The sequence below is a fragment of the Mirounga angustirostris genome, unplaced genomic scaffold (genome assembly GCF_029215605.1).
Source record: "Mirounga angustirostris isolate CCGP_5_RB_7025 unplaced genomic scaffold, mMirAng1.0.hap1 SCAF_10, whole genome shotgun sequence".
NCBI classification, from domain to species: domain Eukaryota; kingdom Metazoa; phylum Chordata; class Mammalia; order Carnivora; family Phocidae; genus Mirounga; species Mirounga angustirostris.
The window spans coordinates 26,515,002-26,541,818 of record NW_026991718.1 but is presented as its reverse complement, the minus strand read 5'-3'; the positions used below and the strand labels follow the sequence as shown (position 1 = coordinate 26,541,818).

The window sequence follows — 26,817 nt, the reverse complement described above, 5'->3', positions numbered from 1 at the left end:
TGTGTGTGGGCCTCATCCTAATAGTGGAAAGAGGTTAAGAGGAAAAAGACTGAACTCTCCTGGAGAAGAGGGAATTTTGCCAGCGGACTGCCTTCAGACCCACGCTGTAACACTAACTCTTCCCTTCGTCTCCAGGATACAGCCTACTGTGCGGATCCTGGACTTGCCAACCTCTGCAATCATGTGAGTCAATTCCCTTAAAACTTCTCTCTCTACACACACACGAGCATCCACACACACAGGCCTACTGGTTCTGTTTCTTTGGAAAGAACTTTAATACACTGGGTGAGCTTCAACATCCCTCACCTATAAATAATAGGCTCAATGTGCAGATTAGAAATAGCATATGCTCATAAACCTTTGGTACAGAGTAGACACAAAATACATGTCAGCCACTCTTTTATTACAAGTACATATCTCCATCCTCTCAATGGGTGTTTGTACACAACTTGATCGCTCCTTAGTGGCAGCATTTGAACAAAGTGAAGATATTCAAAAAGTTATTATTGGTGAATAGAAGCATGGAAACAGGGGATTGAGGGGAGCAGGGGAGACCTTCCTGAAGCCTCAGAGCTTATGCAGTTAGTATGTCTAATAAGACCAGTTTTGTCCAGGGCTACTAAAAAAGTGCTCAGAGGGAGAAGTTTGAGTCTTTTCCTCTCCCTTCTCCCACTTACTTCCTGGAATCTTAAGAACATATACTTAGTTCTAGTATAATCAGCTCAGAACGGATTCTACTAAAAAAAAAAATTCCTCTCCAAATTATTTGGAACTTACAACACATATTTCCATAGAAACAATGTCAGGCCATCTCACAGGATCCCATCTACACATGGCAGGGCTTAATTATACCACTAACTACACTAATGTTTGTTCTAGATCCCCGGAACAAGGGCCATTCAGAGCAGAGCAGATGGTTTCCTCAAATCCATGACACTGGAAAATGGTGACATTGACTCCCTTCCACTTAATTCTCCACCCTCACTTCTTCATATCCCCCTCGCCCGCATGCCCAGGCAAGTGATACTATATAGGCACCATCCTTTTTACACTCAAAGTGCCCCCTCCATCCAAGGACTCTACTTTGAAGAAACCTCCTACCATGCCTGTCCCCAAAATTAAACCAAAACTCCACATCAGCAATTCAGTGTTTTAAGGGATTACTATGTGCACATGTGTGAATTTTAAGAAATTGCTTGTTAATTAAAGTGAGTTGATGGTTGTTGAGATCTTGTGAACTACACACACACACACACACACAATTTTGGGCATTTTATCATCTGGAGAATAAAGATAGAAGTCTAGTGAGCTAATTCTTTCTAAACAAATCATCTATAGACTTTTGTCTTCCCATCAGACAGCTTCCAAAGGATTTCAAATGGGGGTTTTTAGGGGAGTAAGAGAATCACTGGCTTACAGTCATCAAGTCAATTGTTGGTGAGCATAGGTGTGTCAGACCATGTTCTAACTAGACATGCCTCACCCCAACTACATATAAGAACAAGAAACTAATAAAAAAAAAAAATACACTCCTTCAAAGATGGAAGACAACCAAGAAGGAAGCCATTGAAAAGGTCTAACCTATATACTTCAGTTTTACTGGTGCTCCCATGATTCAAATTTTCTTTGATCTACAACTATGTGGAGGGAAAAGTGTTCATTTATGCCTCAGATTTCTAATAGGGTGTGCCTTTTTAAGCCACTCCTATTTTAACACCTACATTACCTGTCATTCTTATATCATTTCCAATCTCTCACATGGCAATTCCACTTATCTCTGGCATTTTCACATTCTAGTCAACATGACATGTAAATCCAGAAACAATATGCTCTGAATTATGAAGTTGAGTATCTTTAGCCACAGATTGGAAGGCTAGCCATGAGGGGTAATTCATTATACACTACATCATTTATTATTTTAAAATATGGCACACATGATCATATATTCTCGAGTCATAAGGTTTTATGCTATGCTAAAAGAAATAGTATTGCCAAAAGATTTCTAAAGATTAAGTGGAAATGGGTATGGGATAGAGTACTGAGGATCCTATATGTAGACACACTGAAACAGTGGTTTTGGCAGATTATATTTTTGCAAGATGCGTTGCTACGATTAAGGTGGGAAGATTCAGGTACTCTCTATAGATGGAAACACATTTCAAGAGTGTAAAACCTACTGGAAATGCCACATCAGTCAGGAACATAAATCATTTTTCTTAGTTAGAGAAATCCCCAAAAGTAATAAACATATAGCTCCATACCCTCGTCTTGAATCATCACTATATAGCCAATGCTGATGATGCCCCACTTACAAAGGACAGTATGAAGGAAAGATGCTATGGTTCTCTTATTTGGGTTCCCCAGTAGTGTATCAAGCAACTTAATTATAGGGCTATACAATAAATTCTGATCATACTTTCAAAGACATCTTCCACACATGAATGACAAGTGTCATTAAGCAGATATAAATTAATCTGGCACTTAGAGGAAGCTAAAAAAATATAGAAGACCTAAGAAGATGGCATATAGCTAGCCTGTTTTCAATGCCCCCTGCACCAACACCCCCAATATCTTCATTCAGCTCTTGGATGAATTCCACATCAGACTTTCATCTCTTTAAGCTTAAAACCCCTGTGGGAGGAGTGTTGGGAGGCAGGTAAAGTGTTGATGAGGAGTCTGAGAGATGAATTTGCTGAAAGAAGAGCCACCAGGCACCCTTTTTGGGAAACGGGCTATTAAATTCTGGGAGAACTAAAATAAAAGAAACCATGATTCTAGAGCCAGTGCAGAGTTACATCATCTGTTCTATTCTGTGGCGAGTAAGACTAAACAACAGCTCTCTTTAAATAAAGGACTCGCTCCCATCAATTCAGACTAGTTTCTTCCTGATCCAAGGCTCAGCTTGTGGAGTAAGATCCAGCTTCAAACGTGGGCTTTACCACTTAAAGGCTGTGTGACTTTTGGCAAGATACTTATTAACCCCTCCAAGCCTCCATGTCTTTATTCTAAAATAGAACAGCAACATAAACTTCATGGATGTCTTGGAAGTATTTTATCTGGTAATGCGCACCAAGTGCTTAGTGCCTGGCACTCATGAAATGCACAATAAAGATGCTGACATTGCTGCCCTGGTTCTGGCTGTTACTGTTAGGTGGGGGCAAACACTTTGCAGAGACATGTCTGTCTAGCCCCCAAGCCACGATGCTACAAGACCGCTAAGTGAGGGAAGTGAGAGACCGCAGAGGAGGTGGAAAGACGAGAGAAGGTGTAAGACAGATTACAAAGATTAACGACTTTCTTGGAGAAAAGGAGAGGACAGAGTCAAAAGTGGCAGAGGAGCTCCCAGCCTGCCTGCCTGGAAAATGGTGTCACATGCACAGAACCACTATGTCAGGAAGGAAAGGGGGAAAGGAGGAGGCCTAGCAGTCATTTACCCCATCGGCTGTGTCAAACAAGGATCTAGAACTGTGCTGTCCGATACATTAACGCCCAGCCACATGTTGCTACTTCAATAAAATTTCAATGAAATACAATTTAAAATTCAATTTGTCAGTCACACTGCCCACATGGGACTAGCACCTGCTACATCAGACGGCACAGATACAGAACATTCCCATCATCACACAAAGTCCTATTGGACGGTGTTGATACAGCCCAAGAGTAAGCAAACTCTTTCTGTAAAAGGCAAAATAATAAAGAGATTTTTTTTTTAATTTTTTTTTTTAAAGATTTTATTTATTTGTGAGAGAGAGAATGAGAGACAGAGAGCATGAGAGGGAGGAGGGTCAGAGGGAGAAGCAGACTCCCCGCCGAGCAGGGAGCCCGATGCGGGACTCGATCCCGGGACTCCGGGATCATGACCTGAGCCGAAGGCAGTCACTTAACCAACTGAGCCACCCAGGCGCCCAATAAAGAGATATTTTAGACTTTGTGAGCCCTACAGTCTCTGCGGCAACTTCCCAACTCTGCCATCATGGCACTAAAGCAACACTAGACAATATGTAAATGAACGGACATGGCTGTGTTCCAATAAAACTTTATTTACAGAAACAGACAGTGGAACAGATTTGGCCCATGAGCTGTATCTTGCCAACCCCTGATCTAGGACCCTAAACTTGGAGGCACAAAACCCAGTTTTAAATCTCAAGAGTCCCTGGAGTGCCTGTGGTGCAGTCAGTTAAGCTTCCGACTCTTGGTTTTGGCTCATGTCCTGATATCAGGGTTGTTGAGATGGAGCCCCATGTCCTGCTTCATGCTCAGCATGGAGTGTGCTTGAGATTCTCTCCCCCTCGTGCTTGTGCACTCGCTCTCTTTCTCTCTCTCTCAAAAATAAATAAATCTTTAAATCGCAAGAGTCGCTTTACTAGCTGTATGATCTTAAGAAGTTGTGTAAGGTCCCCAAGCTTCAGTTATGTAATGCATAAAATGAGAATAATACATATCTCATTAAGATGTTAGATATGATATGATCTAACATCTAATACATATCTAATGATATGATATGATTATGCCCAAGATATGATGGGCATAAACATGACTAACTTTTAGAAGGAATGTGTTCTTCATCTCATGATTTCCAGGTTGCTGAGCACATCTCTCCAACCCTCTATTTTTATTTTATTTTATTTTTTTTTAAGATTTTATTTATTTATTTGACAGAGAGAGAGATAGCGAGAGCAGGAACATAAGCAGGGGGAGTGGGAGAGGGAGAAGCAGGCTTCCCGCCGAGCAGGGAGCCCAATGTGGGACTCGAACCCAGGACCCTGGGATCATGACCTGAGCCGAAGGCAGACGCTTAACGACTGAGCCACCCAGGCGCCCCAACCCTCTATTTTTAAATTAGCACCCAGGCCATGGGGCAAAAAATGCAATCAAACAGCAAACAGGCCCAGAGATTTTTCATCTGGGCATTTTTCTTTTTTTTTTTTTTTTAAAGATTTTATTTATTTGAGAGAGAGAGAATGAGAGAGAGCGAGTACATGAGAGGGGGGAGGGTCAGAGGAAGAAGCAGACTCCCTGCCGAGCAGGGAGCCCGATGTGGGACTCAATCCAGGGACTCCAGGATCATGACCTGAGCCAAAGGCAGTCGCTTAACCAACTGAGCCACCCAGGCGCCCTCATCTGGGCATTTTTCTACCAAACCTATGGACACACCCACTGCAGCTCTCATCCTGGAGCTCCCGAATGCCCAAGAAAATTGCAGCTCAGAAAGTCAGAAAGTTTCCCTATTCCAACTATAAAGGTTATTGTCCTTTTCTTGGATTTGCTCTGACAAATCCTAAAATTTCCCCTTTCCCCATGGAGAGGGAGGAGGAGGTCTGAAGACGCTGCGGCGACATCCGAAGGCACAGACACAGAGGTCTGGGGTAGCAGAGGACAGAGCCCTCTGGCCTTTGTTCTTTGAGCTGTGCTAAGTCAAGGACAGAGAGCGGGCAAGGAGAGAAAGAGAAATGGTTGCAACCTTTGGCCAGAGTCAAGGAATTCTGAGGGTGTTCACTTCAGCGCATCTGAGAACAGGGAGAGCTTCCCATTGCTCCTTGGCCATTGCCAAGTGCCTTTCTTTGCGTTCAGAGTCAGCCACACCTTTTATGGCCTGGCTATGCCCTCAATTCACGCTGCCTGAGCAAATGTGGTCAGTCTCTTCCATTTGCTTACATGCTCTATCCGTGGCTGATAGCTCTCAAAAACAGATACTCCAAACGTTAAGTAACAACTCCTCTCAGTGCCTTTGTGTGTCTGGGCACGTGTGTCTATGTGTGTGCATGCGTGCATGAGTATGTGTGACCTCCAGTCTCCTTCTGCTATTTCCCCATGACTATTAAGGATACCACCATCTTGCCAATATTTTTTCCCTTACTCTGTAAACATCACCTTCTTTCCTGATTCTTAACTGTTTTCAGACTTCTGCCTTGGTCCCCCACACCCCACCCCAAGCCCTGCATTGATTTCTTCAAAATACAGTTCACAAACAAATCAGGCAGGACTGAACCAAGTCACAAATCCTGAAGGAACTCCACATATCTGTGATGTAACATGTGGTAAATTCAGAGGACAGAGAAATAAATCTGCCACTCAATGCCGATAAAGATCCCAGGTTTTAACTCAAACTCTAAACTGGAACATTTAACTAGCAACAAACCTCTCTTAATACTTATCATTTCAGTTGTTGTAGCTGAACCATAAAACTGAATTATTTATTTTTCAAATAAGAATGAATGGTTGTTTAATAAGTTCAATATTATTTGGGCAATGACAGGGAAAATAAATGCTAAGGAAATGTCTAAGTGTTTCAAAAATCTCATTGGCAGATTTCTACAATCTTATTAAAACCTGGGTGTCTGCCCTTAACTCTAGACATCAGATCTAGTCAAAGTTCAGTAAAACACCTTGCGACCAGCTCTCCAACTTTACCTAACCTGCAGTCTTCAATGTGGTAATTTTAACCAGACTATAAGTCAAATTAAGAGGAAAAAAAAAAACCCAAACATTCAAAGCAAATTCTATATCCAAACTCTGTAAAATCTTTTATGCTTAAAATTATGAAACTATTTAAAATATTTACACATGTAATTCTAATCAGCCAGAAACAATCCCTAAATTATCTGGATATTATCAACAATGTGATTTTTTACCTGAAATTTCCAAATCCTTGTATTAGTTTTCAAACGTACCTTGTATGCAAACATCATTTTATAGTCTAATTTTACCACCCACCAAAAAAGCCCTATAATTAGGTGTCTGTCTGCTTCATGATCAGAATTGTCTGTGAAAGAACACGGAAAAAAGAACTTACGTGCAAAATTTCCTAATCTGCATTTGACAGTTTTTAAAAGAAAATAGTAGTAATTAGTAACAATTTTCCAGAAGACTCTCTGAACTCTTAGAATTTTAAAAGTAATGAATGAGACTATCATTTTTATTTTACTACATTTGCCCATAATTCATTGTGTCTATGTATCTCAGGGAGAGTTGCACAATTAAAGCAATAGATATCAAGAACATGTCTTAACCAAATACCAAGTTTAAAAATGGAGGCCAGAGGATACAGCTTAATGTATATCAAAGCCACATTAAAAAATAGGCAATAAAAACAAAAACCTATCAGGAGAGAAATACAGAATTGCTCTTTAAAATTATCCTAACAGTTTTCTGCCATACATTAATTTACAATGTTTAAGCTTTAATGTATATGGCTTTTAAAAACCTTCAGTGTTTACCTGTTTTGTAATAATGAACACAAGTTCTTTAAAAAGTAAGATAACCTTTAAAAAATCTGCATGTGAGAACTTTCTATCTAAATGCATCCATCTCTGGTCGTTGAGTGATCTGTAGTGATTATACTGGATTAGGTTTTGTGGTTAGAGAGTTTCTTTGGAGACACTATATTTTCTGTATTAATATTAGAACATATGGTTTAATGAAGGATTTTTACCCTTACCAGGTGCAAAAGAAAAACTTAGAGACAACATTTGTAAGGCAAAACAGTCTAACTCTGGAGACACATTTTGGTGGTTTTTGAGGACAACAGAGAGAATCTTAGAAATTAGAACTGAATATAAAATCTGAAATGCAGGGCCTTTATAACTATTTCCCAGACTCTACCAACTAAGCAAGTACAGTGAAACCTCATTAAATCAGACACCAGTGACTCAGAATTTGGACTAATTAAAGGCAGAAGCTGGGACAAAGTTTAACTCAGCCTAAATAATGCTTAAAATGCTCACAAAGGAAAAAACTGTTGTTATCTTTCAGGTATGAAAATTTTAAATAACACTTCATCAGAGTTTATTTTCTCAGTGTGCTTCTTCCCTACCTTGAGTTAGAGGTGTTATATTTTTCTGGCTGCAATAAAAATTTATTTTGGACAAAGATCCAAAACAGAGATCTTAGCAGGTCTGCCTCCTTCCAGCTGTCCTTTCAATGAGATTTTCCCACATATTTACAATATTCAGTTGACTGCTGAGTATTTATCTTCTTTTGGATACCCCCTCCTCAAATAAAAAAGAACAATGCAAAATAGGAATAAAAAGTGATCATTACTTACGAACACAACTTGAAAAGGTGGGATCCGGCCCAAATCCCATTTTGCAGGTGCATCTATAGCTGCCCATGGTATTCAAACACTCACCATTAGGGCACACGCCCTGTAGCTGGCATTCATTAATATCTGCAGGAAAACAAACCCTTTTAGAAGTAGTCAAGCCCAGTTGAACAGATTCTGGGTATAAAAAGCATTCACTTTCTTTTTCACTATAATAATCTCTTAGTGACAGTAAATGAGAGATGTCAGCTTTTAATGCAGCAGGTACAAGTGACCTAAAGTCAAATCAAGCATTCACTGAACATCTACAATTTATATAACAGCTATTTATTATGTACCTACGATGTACCTGGTTCTGCTCTAGACACTAAACACTAAAAATTTACTAGTGAACCAAACTGACAAAAATTCCAGTCCTCACAGTACTTACGTTAATGGGCATTAGGTTTTAGAGATCGAACAGGTAAGGCAAAGACTCTCGCCCTGAAGACACTAGCAATCTAGCTGGACATACAACTACCTACAAATTAAAGAAGTGAAAAGCAGTTGAACTTATCACAATTAGAAGAAAGGTCATCAGCTTGAAGAAGTCAGATTATGAAACTGCCTGTGTAGACAGTAAGAGCTGGAGGAGTTAGCTGAAGATAGGGGAGACTAGAGCCTTGAGGAGGGGTTAAGACTTCATCAGGCATCGAGGTCAGGGAGAGGGTGGATGGTCAGATGGATGGATGGATGGGGAGTAAGGGGTGGGTGACCTACATGAGTGACCCCAGAGCGTAGGCGCAGAGACTGCAGAAGGGAAGGGGGGTTTAGGAAACCCTGAGTCAAACTGTTGGCTGGAAAAGTAGTTTCCGGAAGGTAAACTGTTGGAAAAAGAGCCGGTTAAAGCCAGGCTAGGTTTGGATTCACTTTTACTGAGAACAAGGAGCTATCCTAAATGTTTCTGAGCACAAGGAGGATAGAACCAAAGGAAGGCTCCCGTGAAATTCATCTGGCCAACACATGGCTTGGTGAGAAGAGACCAAAAGTTGATGACTGAAGGAGTAATGCAAGTATGAGATGGGACAAGCCAGGTTGGGACGGTGAGAATGATCAGGAAGGAATTTTTCTTTTGAAAAGAACAATGGGCCAAATGCACAGTGTTTGACTTGCTAGCATAACACTGGAAAGGAACAGAAAGGAGTCGAAGATGCCTGGGAGGCATCTAATCTGGGAAAAGAGGAAAAAACGTTGTTTTTGTGGAAAGTTCTGAGGAAAAAAAGAGGCAAATGAAAAGACTAGTTTTACACTTGAAGGTCACATAAGGATACCCAAGTATAAAATCCAGCAGCAGTGGCAGATTCAGGAATAAACTAAAGAGACAACATGGCTAGAAATAGAGACTTGAGGTCACCCACACAGGATGATTGCTATGGTCTGAATGTTTGTGTCCCCCCCCCCCAAAATTTAGGTGTTGAAATCATAACCCCCAAGCATAATGGTATTAGTAGGGAGGCCTCTGGGAGGTCCTTAAGCCATGAGGAAGATCCCTAGTCCCTTGCATCATTTGAGGACACAACAGAGATGTCTGCAACCAGAAGAGAGCCCTCACCAGGAGGCGACCATGCTGGCACCTTGACCTTGGACTTCCCAACCTTCAGAACTGTGAGCAGTAAGTATCTGTAGTTTATGAGCTACCCAGTTGTGGTATTCTATTACGGTAGCCCGAATGGGCTATGACACTGATCCAAAGGAAAATCAAAACGATTTGGAAGAGGACAGATAAAAATATGTGCTTTAAAAAAAAAGATTAGAGAGTCTTTTGTAAAGGTAAGTAATTAAAAATGAAAAACAGAATAGGACAAGTTAAAAGTGAAAAATTAATAGTCATTTCTATTTTTATTCAGGGTGGCTTATGAAGCTTAACCATTAATAGACATGGTTATTAGCATTTCTGTTTCCAATAATGTTTGCTTGCTTCAATCATCAATTCAAATAAAACTTTTATTAATGATTTTAAAATTAATTTTCTAAGTTAAAATTGGACACAATTGGGAGCAAAATATTATTAGCAAAATTGTCACATAATAAGGAAAATACAGCCCTCAATAAATCATTATTTGCTTATATTTCATATTCTAAGTAGCCACTGATTTCTATAATGGACCTATTTTATCAAACACATGCAGTTTTTAATTTCAGTGATAAAACATTTTCAATGACATCCAAATAACAAATTAACACATATATTTGTTCTATAAGTTCTACAGCTTTCTAACTTGGATCGAGCTGAAAACTAGCACTGCTAGATTACAACCTGGCACAGCATATGGTCCAGGACCTGATCATCTCATTCTTTATCAGAGTGTACATTGTGCTGTAATACACACTTATCCACAGCATCTAATTGAAAACTATTCCCCTATCACTCATTCTCCTTAAGAAAACCACCCTGAAGGACCAGGAAGAATGCCAAGTCCAGCTGGGGCTACACAGTACAAGTAAAGCCCTTATCATACGTCCCAACTTAAACCTCAAATTTGGGTAACCAGCCAGTTGTGGTCAAAAAGGCTGGACAAAATCTGCACTCTTCTGTTTTCCCTCATGTCCCCACTTGCCTGTGATTTATGCGCCTTCCTCTCTCAGTGATCTGTACTCCTGCTCATTGGTTGCACCCCTTTATATCCCATGTTTACCTCCTGGGATGCAAAATTTTCCCTCGACTGGAGTTTTCTATGAAGTGGGGTACCAGCCTTGCTTCTGGCTGCCAGGTTAAGATGAAGGTTTTCTGCTCCAATGCATAAATATCTGATGTACAAACACTTGCTTGTGTCCTCTTCCAACAGCCCCTCTTTTGACTCTCCTCAACATTGCCCACTGCTTCAACCATGATGCCATGGGGATGGAGGACAGGAATTAAGACTTAAAAAAAAACCCACTATGGCTATAGACAGGAATAGAAAAATTCAAAAAGAAGGGGAATCATGCATTTCCTACTATCTATACCTTTATCAGCTTGTGCCACCACCACTAAGTAAAAACACCACCGCCCCTAATTTTGGCCCTAGAAGCATGCAACTTTCTACATCACTTTCTTGGCTTCCAGAAAAACTATTTCCTTTGACTCAATTTATTTTTTAACCTAGTCTCCAAAATACCATAAATTAGAGATTAAATTTCCAAGTTCCTTCCTAATTTATATGTATCAATCTTAAATATACAGCTACATGAACTTTTACACATACTTATGTATACGTATATCCACGTGTGCACACGTACATTACTGAGTAATCACCAAACAGACTGTGATTTGGAAAGTTTCCACTGCCTTAGAGGGCTCCTTTACTGCCCTTTCCCATCAACATCTCTGCCCCCACAGGTAACTACTATCATCCATTAGTCCGCCCTGTTCTTCTACTTCATATAAAGGGAATCCTATTGCATATGTTCTTTTGCCTGACTTTTACTCATTATTATGCCTGTTGCATGCAGCAATTCATTCTTTTACTGCTGTTATATTTTATTGTGTGAGGATGTCAAAATTAATTTATCCATGCAACTGCTGATTGACATTTGGGTTAGTCCCAATTTTTGGCTATCAGTAACAATGCTTCTGTGAACATTCTTATATAGACGTCTTTTGGTAGGCCAAGGTACTCATTACTCTCCTGTATGTATCTAGGAGTAGAATTTCTGACTCACTAGAGAAGACTCATGATAGCTTTAATAAATAATCACATAGTTGTCCAAAGTGGTTATGCCAATTTCCATCCAACTGTTCTGCATCCTCACCAAATTATTGTCGGTCTTTTTCACTGTAGCCATTCTGGTGGGATTGTAGTGTTCTTTCACTGTGGTTTTAATTTGCACTAATTTTTCATATATTTATTGGTCATCTTAATACAAAAACATTCTCTTCTAAAATGCAAATATCTAGGGAATGCTGTAGGTCAGTAAGATTGCTTCCCTTTTGGTAGGGAGATCAGTTGGTGATTCTCAAAGGGGGAAGGGTGTGTGCTTGTCTACGGGACATTCTGGGTTGTCAAAAGGACTGGAGAACCCTGAGAGTAGATACTAGGGAGCTTAGCATTCCGAAAAGTGTAAGTAGTTCCCCTTGACAAAGAATTGCTCAGCCTAGATGAATCATGAGAGACGATGGACTCTGAAAAATGAACTGAAGGTTCTAGAGGGGAGGGGGGTGGGAGGATGGGTTAGCCTGATGATGGGTATTAAAGAGGGCACGTATTGCATGGAGCGTTATACACAAACAATGAATCACGGAACACTACATCAAAAACTAAAGATGTAATGTATGGTGATTAACATAACAATAAAAAATTTTTTAAAAAAAGAATGAGATGTATAACAAATTTTCATGCAGAATCAGTACCACTATAAACATCTGAGCTTTGATGGAGCTATGAACATCAGATCTACATATTACATGTTTGACAAAGAAGAGTTAAAAGTAATTTCAATTCACTGGCTGTAATCCATTTTATTAGCACCCAAGAGTCTTTTCTTAATGGGAGTTCCAGGAGATGGGTGATTGATTTCAGTAAAGAAATCACTGACATGAAGAGGCTCTTTTGATGGAAAAGTTAGATTGGTTGTTATTTCATAAGGATAAGGAACACCTGGATCTTAGTTTAGAAGGTAATTGAAAAAGTCATCTCGCATAGTGAACTATGTACAGCAAAGGTAATTCTTTTGGTCCCTAAAAGTACCTGGAGAGTATTAAGTTTGGCCTGTGGATATAGGTATCTGCAGGTATTGGGAGTACCTCACATGGCTGGTGACCTGAGCTAAGTTTTCATAGCATGTAAAATATATAATAAATGACAGAATTAAAAAAATGTTTGAAACTGAACATAGGGGAAGGAAGAAAAAGAAAAAAGAGGGAGGCTAGCCATAAGAGACTGTTAATGATAGAGAACAAACTGCAGGTTGATGAAGAGAAGTGGGCAGGGGATGGGCTAAATGGGTGATGGGTATTAAGGAACGCACTTGTGATGAGCACTGGGTTTTATATGTAAGTGATGAATCACTGACTTCTACTCCTGAAACCAATATTACATTATATGTAAACTATTTAGAATTTAAATAAAAACTTGGAAAAAAAAAAGCATTAAAAAAAAAAAAGAATTGCTCAGCCAAAAATGTCTACAATGTCCTTGCTGAGAAATTCACACAAAGATGATGAAACGCTGAATTTGTAAGTACACAGGGGACCATTTTGAAGTGAGGCTGTCTAAGGAATGCTGGAGTGAAAGTGGGTGCTAGCTACCCGAAAGGACTTGATGGGTTTCATTCGCTTGACTCAGCATCTGTATCTTGTCCATCTGACAATCTCCTGCTGTCACCGAGGCTGTACTATGGTCTTAGCTAAAAGCACAAGGGACTGGGTCCCCCACATCCCTAAGTGTGGGCCTGTGTGGTTTGTGACCTACAAGGCTACAGTCCTCACACCTGACCAGGTCTCTGACATGATTCATCAGACTTAACTGTCACCAGCTGAGCTGTGCCCAGAGCCATGGGGACCTGGTACAGCTGTTTTAAGCAAGGCAGTTCTTTTGCATTTGTTTCAAATATTGAGCTTCTATAATAAGATGGCACTTGTCAAAATTTTTAAGTTTTAAATCCTGACTTTTTATTTCTGTGACAAATCATATGGAAGGTTTCAACAACTCACTCACAAAACCTTCAAAAGCATTCCAATCATAAATTGTTAATTCCTAATACACAAAATTTTACACCTTCACTTCCTTCTTCCATCCCCTGCTTTGCTCCTGAGAAGACTGTGGGTGGTTAGTTTATATGCTCTGTGTTTAAAAAACAAAAACAAGGGGCTCCTGGGTGGCTCAGTCAGTTAAGGTCTGTCTTTGGCTCAGGTCATGATCGCGGGGTCCTGGGATCAGCTGAGGGGGTAGGGGGTGAGGGGGGGCAGCGGCTCCCTGGTAGGCAGGGAGTCAGCTTCTCCCTCTGCCCCCTCCCCCCACTCATGCTCTCTCTCTCTCTCTCTCACTCTCAAATAAGTATTTAAAAACAAAACAAAAACAAAATAAAAAAGATAAAAAACAGATCTCCCATGGTTTTTAATTTAGAATCTTAGAAATTAATATGAAACATGAATAGTTATTCAAATGACTTTCTCAGGTAGCCAAGCTCCATAAGATCTTTCTAAATAACCTGAAGGAAATGAGAGGTTCAAAATGCTTTAAGAACAAAACATGTATTAACTGAACATGTTATATCTGGACATGAGAGGTTTAAGGAGTATACTAAGAGATGTTATCAGGCAAAAGTTTAACAATTATATAGAACATGACGGGTAAATTATGAATTATAATTCTACTTAGATTCCAATTCCAACAGCTATTTTTTTAAATCAGATAAAAGCTTCTAACTTGATCATTTTTATAAATAACATATTTGACAAATATAATTGTGTTTCAGAAGTCTCATATTTTAGAGGGTCGGCCAATCTCCCTTAATGTATTCTGATTAAACTGAAAACAGTTTAGTGTTTAAACAGATAAACAAACTGGACTTGTTCATTATTATTCTCTCTCTAGAGCACTGAATTTTTCTAGCCAGCTGTGGAAATCTATCCTTCCAAAGAAGGGTATAATCTCGCAGTTCACCGAGTTAATGAATAAAGATCCAAGTGAATGGCTGGAGGAGAAGGCCCTCTCGAATAGCCAGGCCCTATGCCTCCCACTGAGCTGCTTTGCTAAGCCCAGAAGTTGACAGAAGCAGAAAGAAGGAAAGAAACTCATACAGCCCTATGTGCTCCTTTCCCGTAGGCAAAAATCCATAGGCCTACAGGGAACATGAAGGAGACCTACATACTTCTCAACTCACTTAAAACATTTATAGAGTTTCTCTGCCCTCTATAGCCTACCATGTGCTTCTGGCCATAACAAGTTCAAGAATACAAAACTGCTCTTCTTGTAAGTCTGAAATGGTTGACTATCAGCATGTCACATGGTTCAACCTAATACAACCGAAATTGAAGGCTGGGCCTCTATTACCCAGAAGCAGAAAAATACAGAGTAGTTGGAAAATATGCTTAACAAGAGACTCTTCAAATAACCTAATGTAACACAGCTTTAGCATTTCAATAGTAGGGAATGTTTACAATTATCTAGTAGAATGAGACAAGGATCCTCCTCCTCCTCCTTTATGTTTGTATAGCACACCTCCTCTTATTGGAACTTCATAACAATTCTGGATGGTGAGCGACACAATAGTTATTCTCATTTTATAAGCATAATTTGGCCAAGACCTTTTTTCTTATGATTTTATTTATTTGAGAGAGAGAGCACGTGCAAGAGAGAGAGAAAAAGAGCATGCCCATGCACGCATGAGCTGAGGGGAGGGGCAGAGAGAGAGGGAGAGGAAAAAGGAAAGAATTCAGGCAGACGTTGTGCTAAGCATGGAGCCCTATACAGGGCTTGATCTCAGGACTCTGAGATCATGACCTGAGCCGGGCACTTAACGGACTGAGCCACCCAGGTGCCCAAAGATCTTATTTTTTAAAAGGGTTAAGCGGGGGTGGGGGAGGTGTGTGAAAATCTAATGAGAGGCATATCCCATTAAGACCTACTTCTGGTATAACTAGGATGCTAACTTATGCTACCTAGAACAAGTCACTTAGTTTCTCTTGATCTCACATTCCTTTCCTGTAACACAAAGGGGCTGAGCCAGACAATTCCCAAGGTTACTTCCAGCTTAAATATTCAGACTTCAAAACAACCTGCCAGGGTTGAAAATGCCAAGGAATAAATAAAGTATGACAGTTAATGCATAATGTATTATGAATAGCGTAAGTGTCCTTAATGGGAAATAAACACACTTTTATGTATCCATTCTCCTAAAGGAAAGTATGTATGTTTAACAGACTCATAATTTACTGCCTCTTTAGTGACGCAAGTTTATACAGGAAATGAGGCATGTCCAGTAACTGAAAGGAATTAAGTACAAGGTGAGAAGAGTACATGAAGATCTTTATACTGTGTGAAAATATGAAGCTTTCTACAGCTTCTGCTGTGGATATTCAGTTTTTGCTGATGGACAGAAATAGCAGCATACAATTTAGCAATAGGACTTCCACTTGAACGCAGAAAAAATACCTCTCGAGGTAAATACTTTTTCTAGCCAGACAGACCATTTGGCTATTTAATAGGGATCACTTGCTTTCCACAGAGAATGAATTCTCCCAGAAAACATATGGACCCTTCAACTCCTGTGGAAGCAGATTCACACTGGGTACACCTATCCCTAAAGGCATATGACAGTATGTCACAAGGTACACACAGGCTTGGATACTCTTATTTAAGGGAACCAATTTCATACATTTCTTTCTCTAAAAGTAATTTGCCCAAGAACCACATGTGCCAATCTTCCTTTCCCAACCCTCCCTCCCTCGGAGCCTTCGTCCTCTTTACAAAGTCAAGGCACACCTCTTGCTCATCTGGAATCTTTTCTACAAGAAGCACACTGCCCTACACAATGTAAGATTCTCAAAGGCACCAAACATATGAACATTTCACAAATACATCCTTCCTGAGGACGAGTCACAGGAAAAGTGTTAAGTCTGGTTTGTTCAAGGCCCAGCTTTTGCCAATTAGGTTAGATGGTGACATTATTCATAAACTCAATGAGCCATCTCCAAAGCTCCAAGGTTTTGATGAAAATATGTTTAAAGCACATATCTAACATAAATGCCCCAGAAATGACTCCACTATGTCCACTTAATTTTAACGGGAAAAATGTAGACGTCAACTTAAAAATGCGTGAACACTAAGTTTCTCCAAATTATTTTAGGAGATAAGTGAACCAAAAAAAAAAAAAGGTTTGAAGGTCAATGTTCTAGAGCAACTTTACCCAAGGTATGTTACGTCAAACAAACTTTGTGAGCTTATAAAAGGGTCCTGTGGCCAAATATGTTTGAGAAACGATGCACATTCTACATACGTGAGCACATTACAGACCCTGAGAAGTCGTTTGGCAAGGACTCTTGGTTTTCTTTAACTTGGTGTTTTTCACACCTTCAGCCACAGGGCCCTTTCGCACACACCATCTATTAACATCCCTCTGAACTGTGGTCTGTGGAGCACATTTTGTGAAATGCTCTCTGGGGATGGCCCCGAAAAATATCGTACCGTAGGTCTCTTCGCAGCCATATTCGTGTCAACCTCGGCCTCACCACTGCCACAGCCTCCCCTCCCGACCTGTAACTGCCCCACCTTCGCAAATGATAATCTCGCACAAGACAGATTTGATGGCTACACTCACTGAGAGGAGGCAAACCACCGTGCGAGCAGCTCCCTTCCTTCCAGTTCTTCTGTCTTCAGGGTAACATGATAAAAGAATTATCAGAGCCCAGAGAACAGCTTGTATTTATGTCTTGATACACGTGTGCTACACATGGAAGACACTAATAACATACACATCTCTGCTGGTCTTGGATTTCTGACTCTGGTCTACAGACACGACATTAATTTCTCCTTAAACATTCACAGTAACATGAATCCATCATGGGCTTTCCTCATCATTTGTGATACAACAGGCATCTTCCCATTGATTTTATAGCCCCAGAGATTAAGGTCAAAGAACTATTGGAAAATACAATGTGCTAATGACTCACTTCACCACTGTCTTTCCTGAAGAAAAGTGAATAAAATAAACAGACATTTCCTTTTTGAATCCTATCCCAGTGTCATAAGCACAGTAAGAAGATACACTAGAAAAAGACTCTCAAATGGATCGGAGTGGGTCCCAAATTGATTTTTAAATGCTGAACTATGATGCTCAGGTCCAGACCAAAAGCTGTTTAAGTTCTTACCAAAAATGTTGTGCTTATTTAAACTAGAAACTGCAGCAGGAGCTCCAGGAAAATGCCTAGGACAGTAAAACCACCTCTTCAAATCAGTAACACATCAATTCCCTCTTAGTCACTGACTTTTGTAAAACCTTTTGATTCAGAATCACATTAAGAACCACAGCACTGGGATTAAATCACTAAATATACCAGAGCACTGTGATGAATTTCTGGTAGGCTAAATAAAAAGAATTTTAAACATTTTTAAGTGTTTTGAAGAACTGACTTATCAAGTCTGGTGGACTCCAGTCTTAACTTCCACCTACTGATTTTCTACTGTAACTTCCCAAATATATACCAAGAACAACGGATTCTAACTTTCATATTTATACCCCCATTGCTGTCATATGCACATTCCCTATTTCTTCCTAGAAAGAAAGAAACCATTACAATAATCAATGCCCTTTCAATAGTGGAACTGAAAGCAACTTTAGAGACAATGTTACTGTAGAGAATCCTGCATAGACAGAGAAGTCAGAGAAGAACAGGTTGAAGGAAGGGAAAAAAGTACTGAAAAAGATTTTAAATGAAAACATCAATGGATATTATCACTTCACTGGCCAGAATTGTGAATATTATTAGGCAATGGTACTGGCCACATGCTGCTGCATGAAAGGAGTAGACCCAAAAGAACACGGACTGGATAAATTGAAAGTTCATAAAAAGACCCAAACTGATCTATTCTTATAAGAGTCAGGCTAGTGAGGGGCACGTGAGTGGCTCAGTTGGTTAAGCAGCTGCCTTTGGCTCAGGTCATGATCCCAGAGTTCTGGGATCAAGCCCCTCGTCGGGCTCCCTGCTCATCGGGGAGCCTGCTTCTCCCTCTCCCTCTGCCTGCCTCTCTGCCTACTTGTGCTCTCTATCTCTCTGTCAAATAAATAAAAAATATCTTTAAAAAAAAAAAAGTCAGGCTAGTCATTACTTCTGGAAAAGAGAGTGCACTGTCCTACCCATAGGTTACACACAGATACAAAGTTTATTTAAAAATATAACGAACTACACAGTTTCTATTATAAACACCAGAATAGTGTTTTTTTTTCACCAATACTTTGTTGATATGGCTCCATACATATATGTAAAGTGATCTCACATCAATATAAGTAAATATCTTCATCTCCTTTTTTCCCCAGGCAAAGGCACTTATACTTGCTGAATCAGGATAAACCATCAGAGTGTTACAGACTGATTTTCAAAATGACCCCAATTCTCCACCCCTCCACCTCTCCATGCCTTTTGCTATGTGACTTCAAAGCTCCTCCCATGAAGAGGTGGAGTCCAATTCCCCTCCCCCTGAATGTGGGCTGGTTTTGTGACTTCTGACTTTCAGCCACTAGAATACAGTTGAAGAGACAGTATGTCAATTCCAAGCCTAGGCCTGAAAAGCTTTGTGTGCTTTTATTCTCTCTTGGAACCCTGCCACCACCATGAAAACAGCCCATGTTAGCTGCCCAGAAGATGAGAGACTGTGGAAGACGATGGAGTCATCCCAGCCAAGACCATCCTAAACCATCCAGCCCTAGGCACCCAGTGGCAGATGACAGATGCATGACTGAGCCTGGCTGAGCTCATCCACACCTGGTGTGGGTCAGCAAAACCACCCAGCTGCAAGGGGCGCCTGGGTGGCTCAGTCGTTAAGCGTCTGCCTTCGGCTCAGGTGATGATCCCAGGGTCCTGGGATCGAGCCCCGCATCGGGCTCCCTGCTCCGCGGGAAGCCTGCTTCTCCCTCTCCCACTCCCCCTGCTTGTGTTCCCTCTCTCACTGTGTCTCTCTCTGTCAAATAAATAAATAAAAAATCTTTAAAAAAAAAAAAAAACCACCCAGCTGCACCTACAAGTGTGAGGAAATACATGACTGCTTTATTAAATTGTTCACTGATAGGGGAAGGGAGAAGAGAGGATACCAGCAAAGGTGTGCCTCAGAATCCAAAGGAACTGTAGCTTAAACAAAAGCAAAGAAGCATAAATACAAAACAAAAGCATACAAATAAACACAAAAGCATTTAGAAGCATAAATATTCTGCTTATTAAACACTTCTGGATAAAACTGAGGTGGTATAATGACTTACTAATATTATGATAAAAAATTTTCTTAACTACACAGCAGACACATTTACAAGACAACTTGCTATAAAAATAAATGATGAAGTGTGGAGAACTTTAGGATTTCTAAACCAAGCCAGTAAAGGAGCCTAAGAGCTAAACACAGACTGTGAAAGTATTGGTGAGCATCTAATACCACTCTCAGCGCTGCCATTCACTGTGCAAGGCTTCATGTCACGGTTTCCCCACCTGTAACAAGTAGGTGTGGTCACTGTCACAAATTAAGGAGATGAGAAAATGTGTTAAAGTACTTCCCGTGGGGGGTGCCTGGGTGGCTCAGTTGGTTAAGCGTCTGCCTTTGGCTCAGGTCATGATCCCAGGGCCCTGGGATTGAGCCCCACATCAGGCTCCTTGCTCAGCAGGGAGCCTGCGCCTCTCTCTCTCTGTTCTCTGCCTACTTGTGATTGCACTCTATCAAATAAATAAATAAAATCTTTAAAAAAAAAGTACTTTTGGTGAGCCTGGGTGGCTCAGTCAGTTGAGCGAGCATCTGACTCTTGATCTCGGCTCAGGTCACCATCTCAGGGTTGTGAGATCGAGCCCCGAGTCAGGCTTGCTGCTGGGCATGGAGCCTGCTTGAGATTCTCTCTTTTTCCCCATCTCAGCCCCTCCCCTCCACCGTGCTTGCGTGCTCTCTCTAAAATAAATAAATAGGGCGGCTGGGTGGCTCAGTAGGTTAAGCGACTGCCTTCGGCTCAGGTCATGATCCTGGAGTCCCGGGATCAAGTCCCGCATCGGGCTCCCTGCTCGGCGGGGAGTCTGCTTCTCCCTCTGACCCTCCTCCCTCTCGTGCTGTCTGTCTCTCATTCTCTCTCTCGCAAATAAATAAAATCTTTAAAAACTAAATAAATAAATATTTTTTTAAAAAGTACTTTCATAATCTATAAACTGCTATATAAGTGCTAGCAGCCAAGGGAGGGGAGTCCAGGCTGCAGAGGTAAATTCTACCACTCTCCAGCTATGTGACCTTCCATCACTTAATTTCTTTGAGCCTCAAGACTCAGTTTCATTATCAGTTTAAAGAAAAGAAAACACTACTTATCTCCCAGGGTTGTTTGATTATGACATCCCTGAAGAATCCAACACAATGGCTCCACTAAATAGACTCTCAATAAATGTTAGTAAAATATACAAATGGGCAGATAAAAATATGTAAGCGATAATGACCAGAAAGGAAATGTATTGTCTTAGAAAAAAGAAAACTACCAAGCTATTCTTATGCATAGCATTTTCTCCTAATACCATAAGGAGAAAAGCCTCACATCGATAAAATCAACAGTAATTAGAAATGGAGCAACAGGGGCACCTGGGTGGCTCAGCCAGTTAAGCATCCGACTTGATTCTGGCTCAGGTCATGATCTCATAGGTGGTGAGATCTAGCCCTGCCATGACGGCTCCCTGCTGAGCTCGGAACCTGCCTGAAGATTCTCTCCCTCTGCCCCTCCCCCGCAAAAAAATAAATAACTAAATTTTTTAAAAGAAATACCTAGGGAGAGCCTAAATAGAAATGTACAGGGCCTATGTGAAGAAAAAGATACTATTTTACTGCCCTTTGTGTGCTTTCCAAATTGCAAAGAAAGGAAGTAGAAGAGCAGAGGAGGGACACAGTGACATGAACTCTCTATTGCTACTGAGAAGGGAAATGGACATCCTCTCTGAGAGGTAATGTGCACAGGATGAATCACAGCTTAGAACCAGTAATTTCACTTGTAAATATAACCACGGATTCATCGAAGCTTTGTGTTTAAGTATGCCGGTGACAGTATATATATTAAGAAAAAATAGAAACTAATCTGAAAATAGCACTTTAGGGGGATGGTTAAATGAATTATCCTATATCCATTAAATATAGGTCAGCATTAAAATAATTTTTATAAGATTTAATAAAATCAGAATGTATTATCTATTAAGTAAAAAAACAGTTTCACTTCACACTTATCCATGAATTATAATCTCAAAAAATATATATATACATATGATTGGCAGGAACTACAGCAAAATGCATCAGTTTTTGAGGGAGGTTAAGGTAATTTATATTTTTATACATTTCTTTAGTTTCTAAATTTTAAACAATAGGTATGATTTATTTTACAAATAGCAAAGACAATGTGCTTGTTTTAAAGAATAGGTTTTTAAATTGGAACTTTCTCTCTTCTGAAATTGCAGGGTCTGGTTCATTTCTTAAGCATGTACTATATGCTGCTTGATGTTTTAATTATACATGAGAATAGTGATCTTCATAAGGGCAGGAGTTGAGTCTTATTATATTCTAATATTGCTCAGAGCACCCCCACTTATATCATCATTAAATATCTGTAAAATGAATGAGTTAATGAATGGCAGATGGTTAATATATTGATTAATTCACCAATATATTAATATTGGTTATTAATATACCAATATATTAACCAATATATTGATTGTGGGCTGCTTAATTACAACAGGAAAAAAGACAATCTTTGAATAACATTTAATTTATATAATTTATATAATTTGAAGTTTTCTCAGTGTTTTTTAACATCCTCAAAGAAAATTTATAATAGATATATACATATTAAAAACCACATTCCAATATTGGTATCTTGAATTTTAAAAAGCTCAATCCTGATACAGATAAATGTTAAAGAAATGTAACATAGAAACTTCATGCTTTGGCATTCTCTCCTGTTCCAAATAACTAGCAATTGCAGACAATTATAAAAGAAGATTAAAAAAAAAAGAAAGAAAAACCAAGACAAACATCCCAGTAAACCTGAAATGTCATAGAAATACATGGCAGTGATCAAAAGGAATGAGATCTTGCCATTTGCAACGACGTGGATAGAACTGGAGGGTATTATGTTGAGTGCAATAAGTCAAACAGAGAAAGACATGTATCATATGATCTCACTGATATGAGGAATTCTTAATCGCAGGAAACAAACTGAGTGTTGTTGGAGTGGGGGGGTGGGGTGGGAGGGATGGGGGGACTGGGTGATAGACACTGGGGAGTGTATGTGCTCTGGTAAGCGCTGTGAATTGTGCAAGACTGTTGAATCTCAGATCTGTACCTCTGAAACAAATAATGCAATATATGTTAAGAAAAAAAAAAAAGAAGAAGAAGAAGAAGAAGAAGGTAGCGGGAGGGGAAGAATGAAGCGGGGGAAATCGGAGGGGTAGACGAACCATGAGAGACGATGGACTCTGAAAAACAAACAGCGTTCTAGAGGTAGAGGGGAGGGGGGTGGGAGGATGGGTTAGCCTGGTGGTGGGTATTTAGGAGGGCACATTCTGCATGGAGCACTGGGTGTTGTGCACAAACAATGAATCATGGAACACTTCATCTAAAACTAATGTTGTAATGTAAGGGGATTAACATAAGAATAAAAAAATTAAAAAAAAAAAAAAAGAAAGAAATACATGGCAGTGGATGGAGCCACTGAATTTCTGGGGCTACTGTCTAGGAAGAAATACGGGCAGCCAAGAATTTAGCAACTGAAGGTAAGAATCTGAAAGTACCTGTGCAGAAATGTTCTTCCTCAGCAACTGAAATCTTGCTAAACTTTTCAACATGCTTAAAAAGTTAAATGAATAAACACATTTTAAAAGAAAAGAAACAAGAACAGGTAGCTATGAAAAATTATTCGAAACCTCAGAAGTGGAAAACAGACTTAAAATTAAAAGTATAACAGACGGGATAGAGTCCAGACGGACAGAATAAAGCAAGAATTAGAAAACTGTAAGATGGAACTGAGGTGTTCATTCAAAATGCAACAACAACAACAACAAAAAGACAAAAGGATACAAGCACAAAAGACTTATTCAGAGGCATGAAAATTATAGAGGTTCCCCAAACTAGTCAGTAGGACTTTCAGCTGAGAAGTATGTCGGAAAAACAATATCTGAAGAGATAATAGTTGGTCATTTTTCAAATTTGAGGAGAGACACGACTGTTTGGATGGACAATACACTCTGTCTACTGAGCAAAATCAAAATAAATGCAGATATTGACATAGTGTGATAAGATGACAGAAAATAAAGGATTCAAAGAAGATCTCAAAAGAGAGAAAGAGAGATTATCTACAGAGGAGGAAAAGTATCAAAAAGAAGTCGGAAGACATCAGGATAAGATGGTCAAATGTATTGCTGGAAAACCACCTAGAGCTGTACCCCTGACCAGTCTCCTTATAGAAGGAGCTCAGAAGAAAAATATTTTCAGACATCTAAAGTATATACTTCTCAGCACCCTCATTTAAAGAACAGTGAAAGAACATCATCTTAAAATACAGATTGGCAATAAAAATACAGGATACACAATTAAATTTGAATTTCAGATAAACAAGTACTTTTTAGTATATATGTCCCAACCAAATTATTTGCTATTTATCTGAGATTCAAATTTAACTGGGTGTCCTGTACTTTATCTGGCAAACCTACCTTAAAAGAAAAAAAAAAAAAAAGAATCCAGAAAGTAAGCAAAGGATACAAGAAATGATGCTGAATGCAAAACTTGATATACTAGGTTAAATTCATTTAACTATTAACTGTATGGGGGGAAAAAAACCTTCTCAATTTCCATTAACTATACCTTTGAAAATAACTGTAAAGTGAGGACTCTAATTCTAAATGAACCCAGCACTATGTCACAGCCACATTCTTTTCTCCAGCCAAGTAGGTTTTCTTAAAACCTGTATTTTCCAGTTTTCTCAAAGCACCCAAAGACCAGTCTTCTTCTATATGCTTACCATACTGCAGTCACAATTTTTTGTAATGATTAAGAGAAGCTGAAACAGAAGCTATAGTCCAGCCAAGCTCTTCATAACCCAAAAATCCCATGTATGGCTTACTGGTATGGAGTGAGTTGTGAGTTTCATTTAGTAACAGAGACATGCCCCTGAAAAAAAAATGTCCATTATCCTTTCTGTGTTCCAAACAAAATTTGGTTTCAAATACAATTTGGGGCACCATCTTAAAGGAGCTCCACAGTGAAAGTTTTGTACTGGGTATGATGATGCCCTAATGTATCTGTTTTGTAAATTTATTTTATTAAAGCAGAAAAACCGGTGTAATAAAATGACGCCAAGAGTAAGTTATGTGGACAGCTCTTTCATATTTGCTTTAACGGGCTCATCTGGAGTCAGCTAAAATTTAGCTAGTTGGGAAAGTGAACAAAGCAAATTGTATCCTGCTGATTCCAACTGATTTAATTACACTAAGTCCAAGGTCAGGAAGGATGTCTTATTCATCACTTATCCTCAGTCTGTAGCTCAGGAGAGCACTGCTAATTAATGTGTGTGGATCACTGAGTATTTTTTAATATTTTCAAGATTATCTATGAAAAAGGAATATACATACACTGGATTATGAAAGTGTAGACGTCTCTCACTTACATATTTTGGCATTGCCCACAGCACCTCAGCACATGCTAAAAAATGTACAAAATAATACTAGGTTGATTTTATCCCTATAGCTCATGAACTGGGTGATTTCAACATATCAAAAGAGGCATTTGCTTTTAATAAAAGACTTCCCTAAATAGATTGGTCCCCAAGTAATTTCAGAACCAAATGTATTTTTAAAACTTGGATTTATGCCTGATTTTTAAGAGCTCATTTATCTCATGACAAAGTAATGGGCAAGTGAGAGTATTCAAAATGCAGGGAAGAACGGAGCTCTAGAGTCCAGGAGTATGAAAGCAGGCATTCCTATTATCATACTCATGAGGTATCAATCCATTTAATTCTAGCGCTACATCAAACTTTTGCACAATAATCAAACGGCAAATGCTGCTCTAGATCCACTCGGAAATATGCTTGTATTGTTTGTTATGATAAATGAAGCAAATTATAACAATTCCATAATGTTAAGGGTAGTGAGGGCAGGTTTTAGAGTTCCATGTGTGTATATGTAATAAATCATTCCTTTGAAAAGATAATTGCAGCACCACCAGAGAGGAGAAAAGACCCAACTTCGAGGGCAATTATTTCAAAGCTCCTCAAATTAACTTGTGCACAGTTGGTTCTTTGTTACTGAGCCCACATTACCAAACGTTGTTTCAGGACATTAGTTCGCTTAGGTGAAGGAAATAATGTAATTCTAGTTATTAATCACTTTAATTTTAAATCTGCTTTGTAAACTGAGAAGACATTAAACTCTAAGAACAATGTGGAATGCACAAGTAATTAGTGGTTAATGGGCTCCTTTTGAAAAACTCTAGGATAACAAAATCAAAAGCTTCAACACTCTAGGAAAAAGGAGTGTACATATGTAATGTGAGAAAGTTCTATTTAATTTTGCTGACCGTTAGTGTCACAAAGGGAGTGAAGTTAAGCCCTTCTCTCAAAAGTAATTTTAATAGATTATGATGAATGAAATCATATTATTTTATGAGTCAGTCTCCTCTGTAGTGTAATTTAGCGGTGCCTTTTGGAGGCTCCATGAAATAGAATTTTCAATGACACTTCACTCCAGAATCCATGCCAAAAAGTATAACGCTCTTTTGCAAATATCCTCCTGAGACAAACGTAAGCCAGGATTTGGTGTTACTGACCATCAGTGCAAACAACAAGATGGAACCATTAAGATATGCTCAACATGAACAAAACTTGCAAAAGGTCACTCCATACCAGCCATACCAGAGGAGGAAAATACAAAACAAACAACAACAATCATCAAGCAATTACTTAAAGGATTCTTCATTCTATTTTGCTAAATGAGAGAGCAAGTGCAATAGTTGCAAATGTTTACTTCCACTTCTACCATGGTATTTTTAAATACTGGTAGAACCCTGAAGCAGCTAGAAGGAGGAATATATTGGATAACCATCCTTTCT

General features: G+C 39.3%; 1 protein-coding gene across 12 annotated transcripts in view; it reads right to left on the bottom strand.

The window, feature by feature from the left end:
* The window catches only part of LTBP1 (latent transforming growth factor beta binding protein 1), a 395,639-nt gene that overhangs the window by 136,323 nt on the left and 232,499 nt on the right, over positions 1-26,817 (bottom strand). For all 12 annotated transcript variants that reach the window (XM_064572096.1, XM_064572092.1, XM_064572089.1 and 9 more), the window contains one exon: positions 8,045-8,167. In XM_064572096.1, the coding sequence (XP_064428166.1) occupies positions 8,045-8,167 (123 nt within the window). The remainder of the gene's footprint in view (positions 1-8,044; positions 8,168-26,817) is intronic.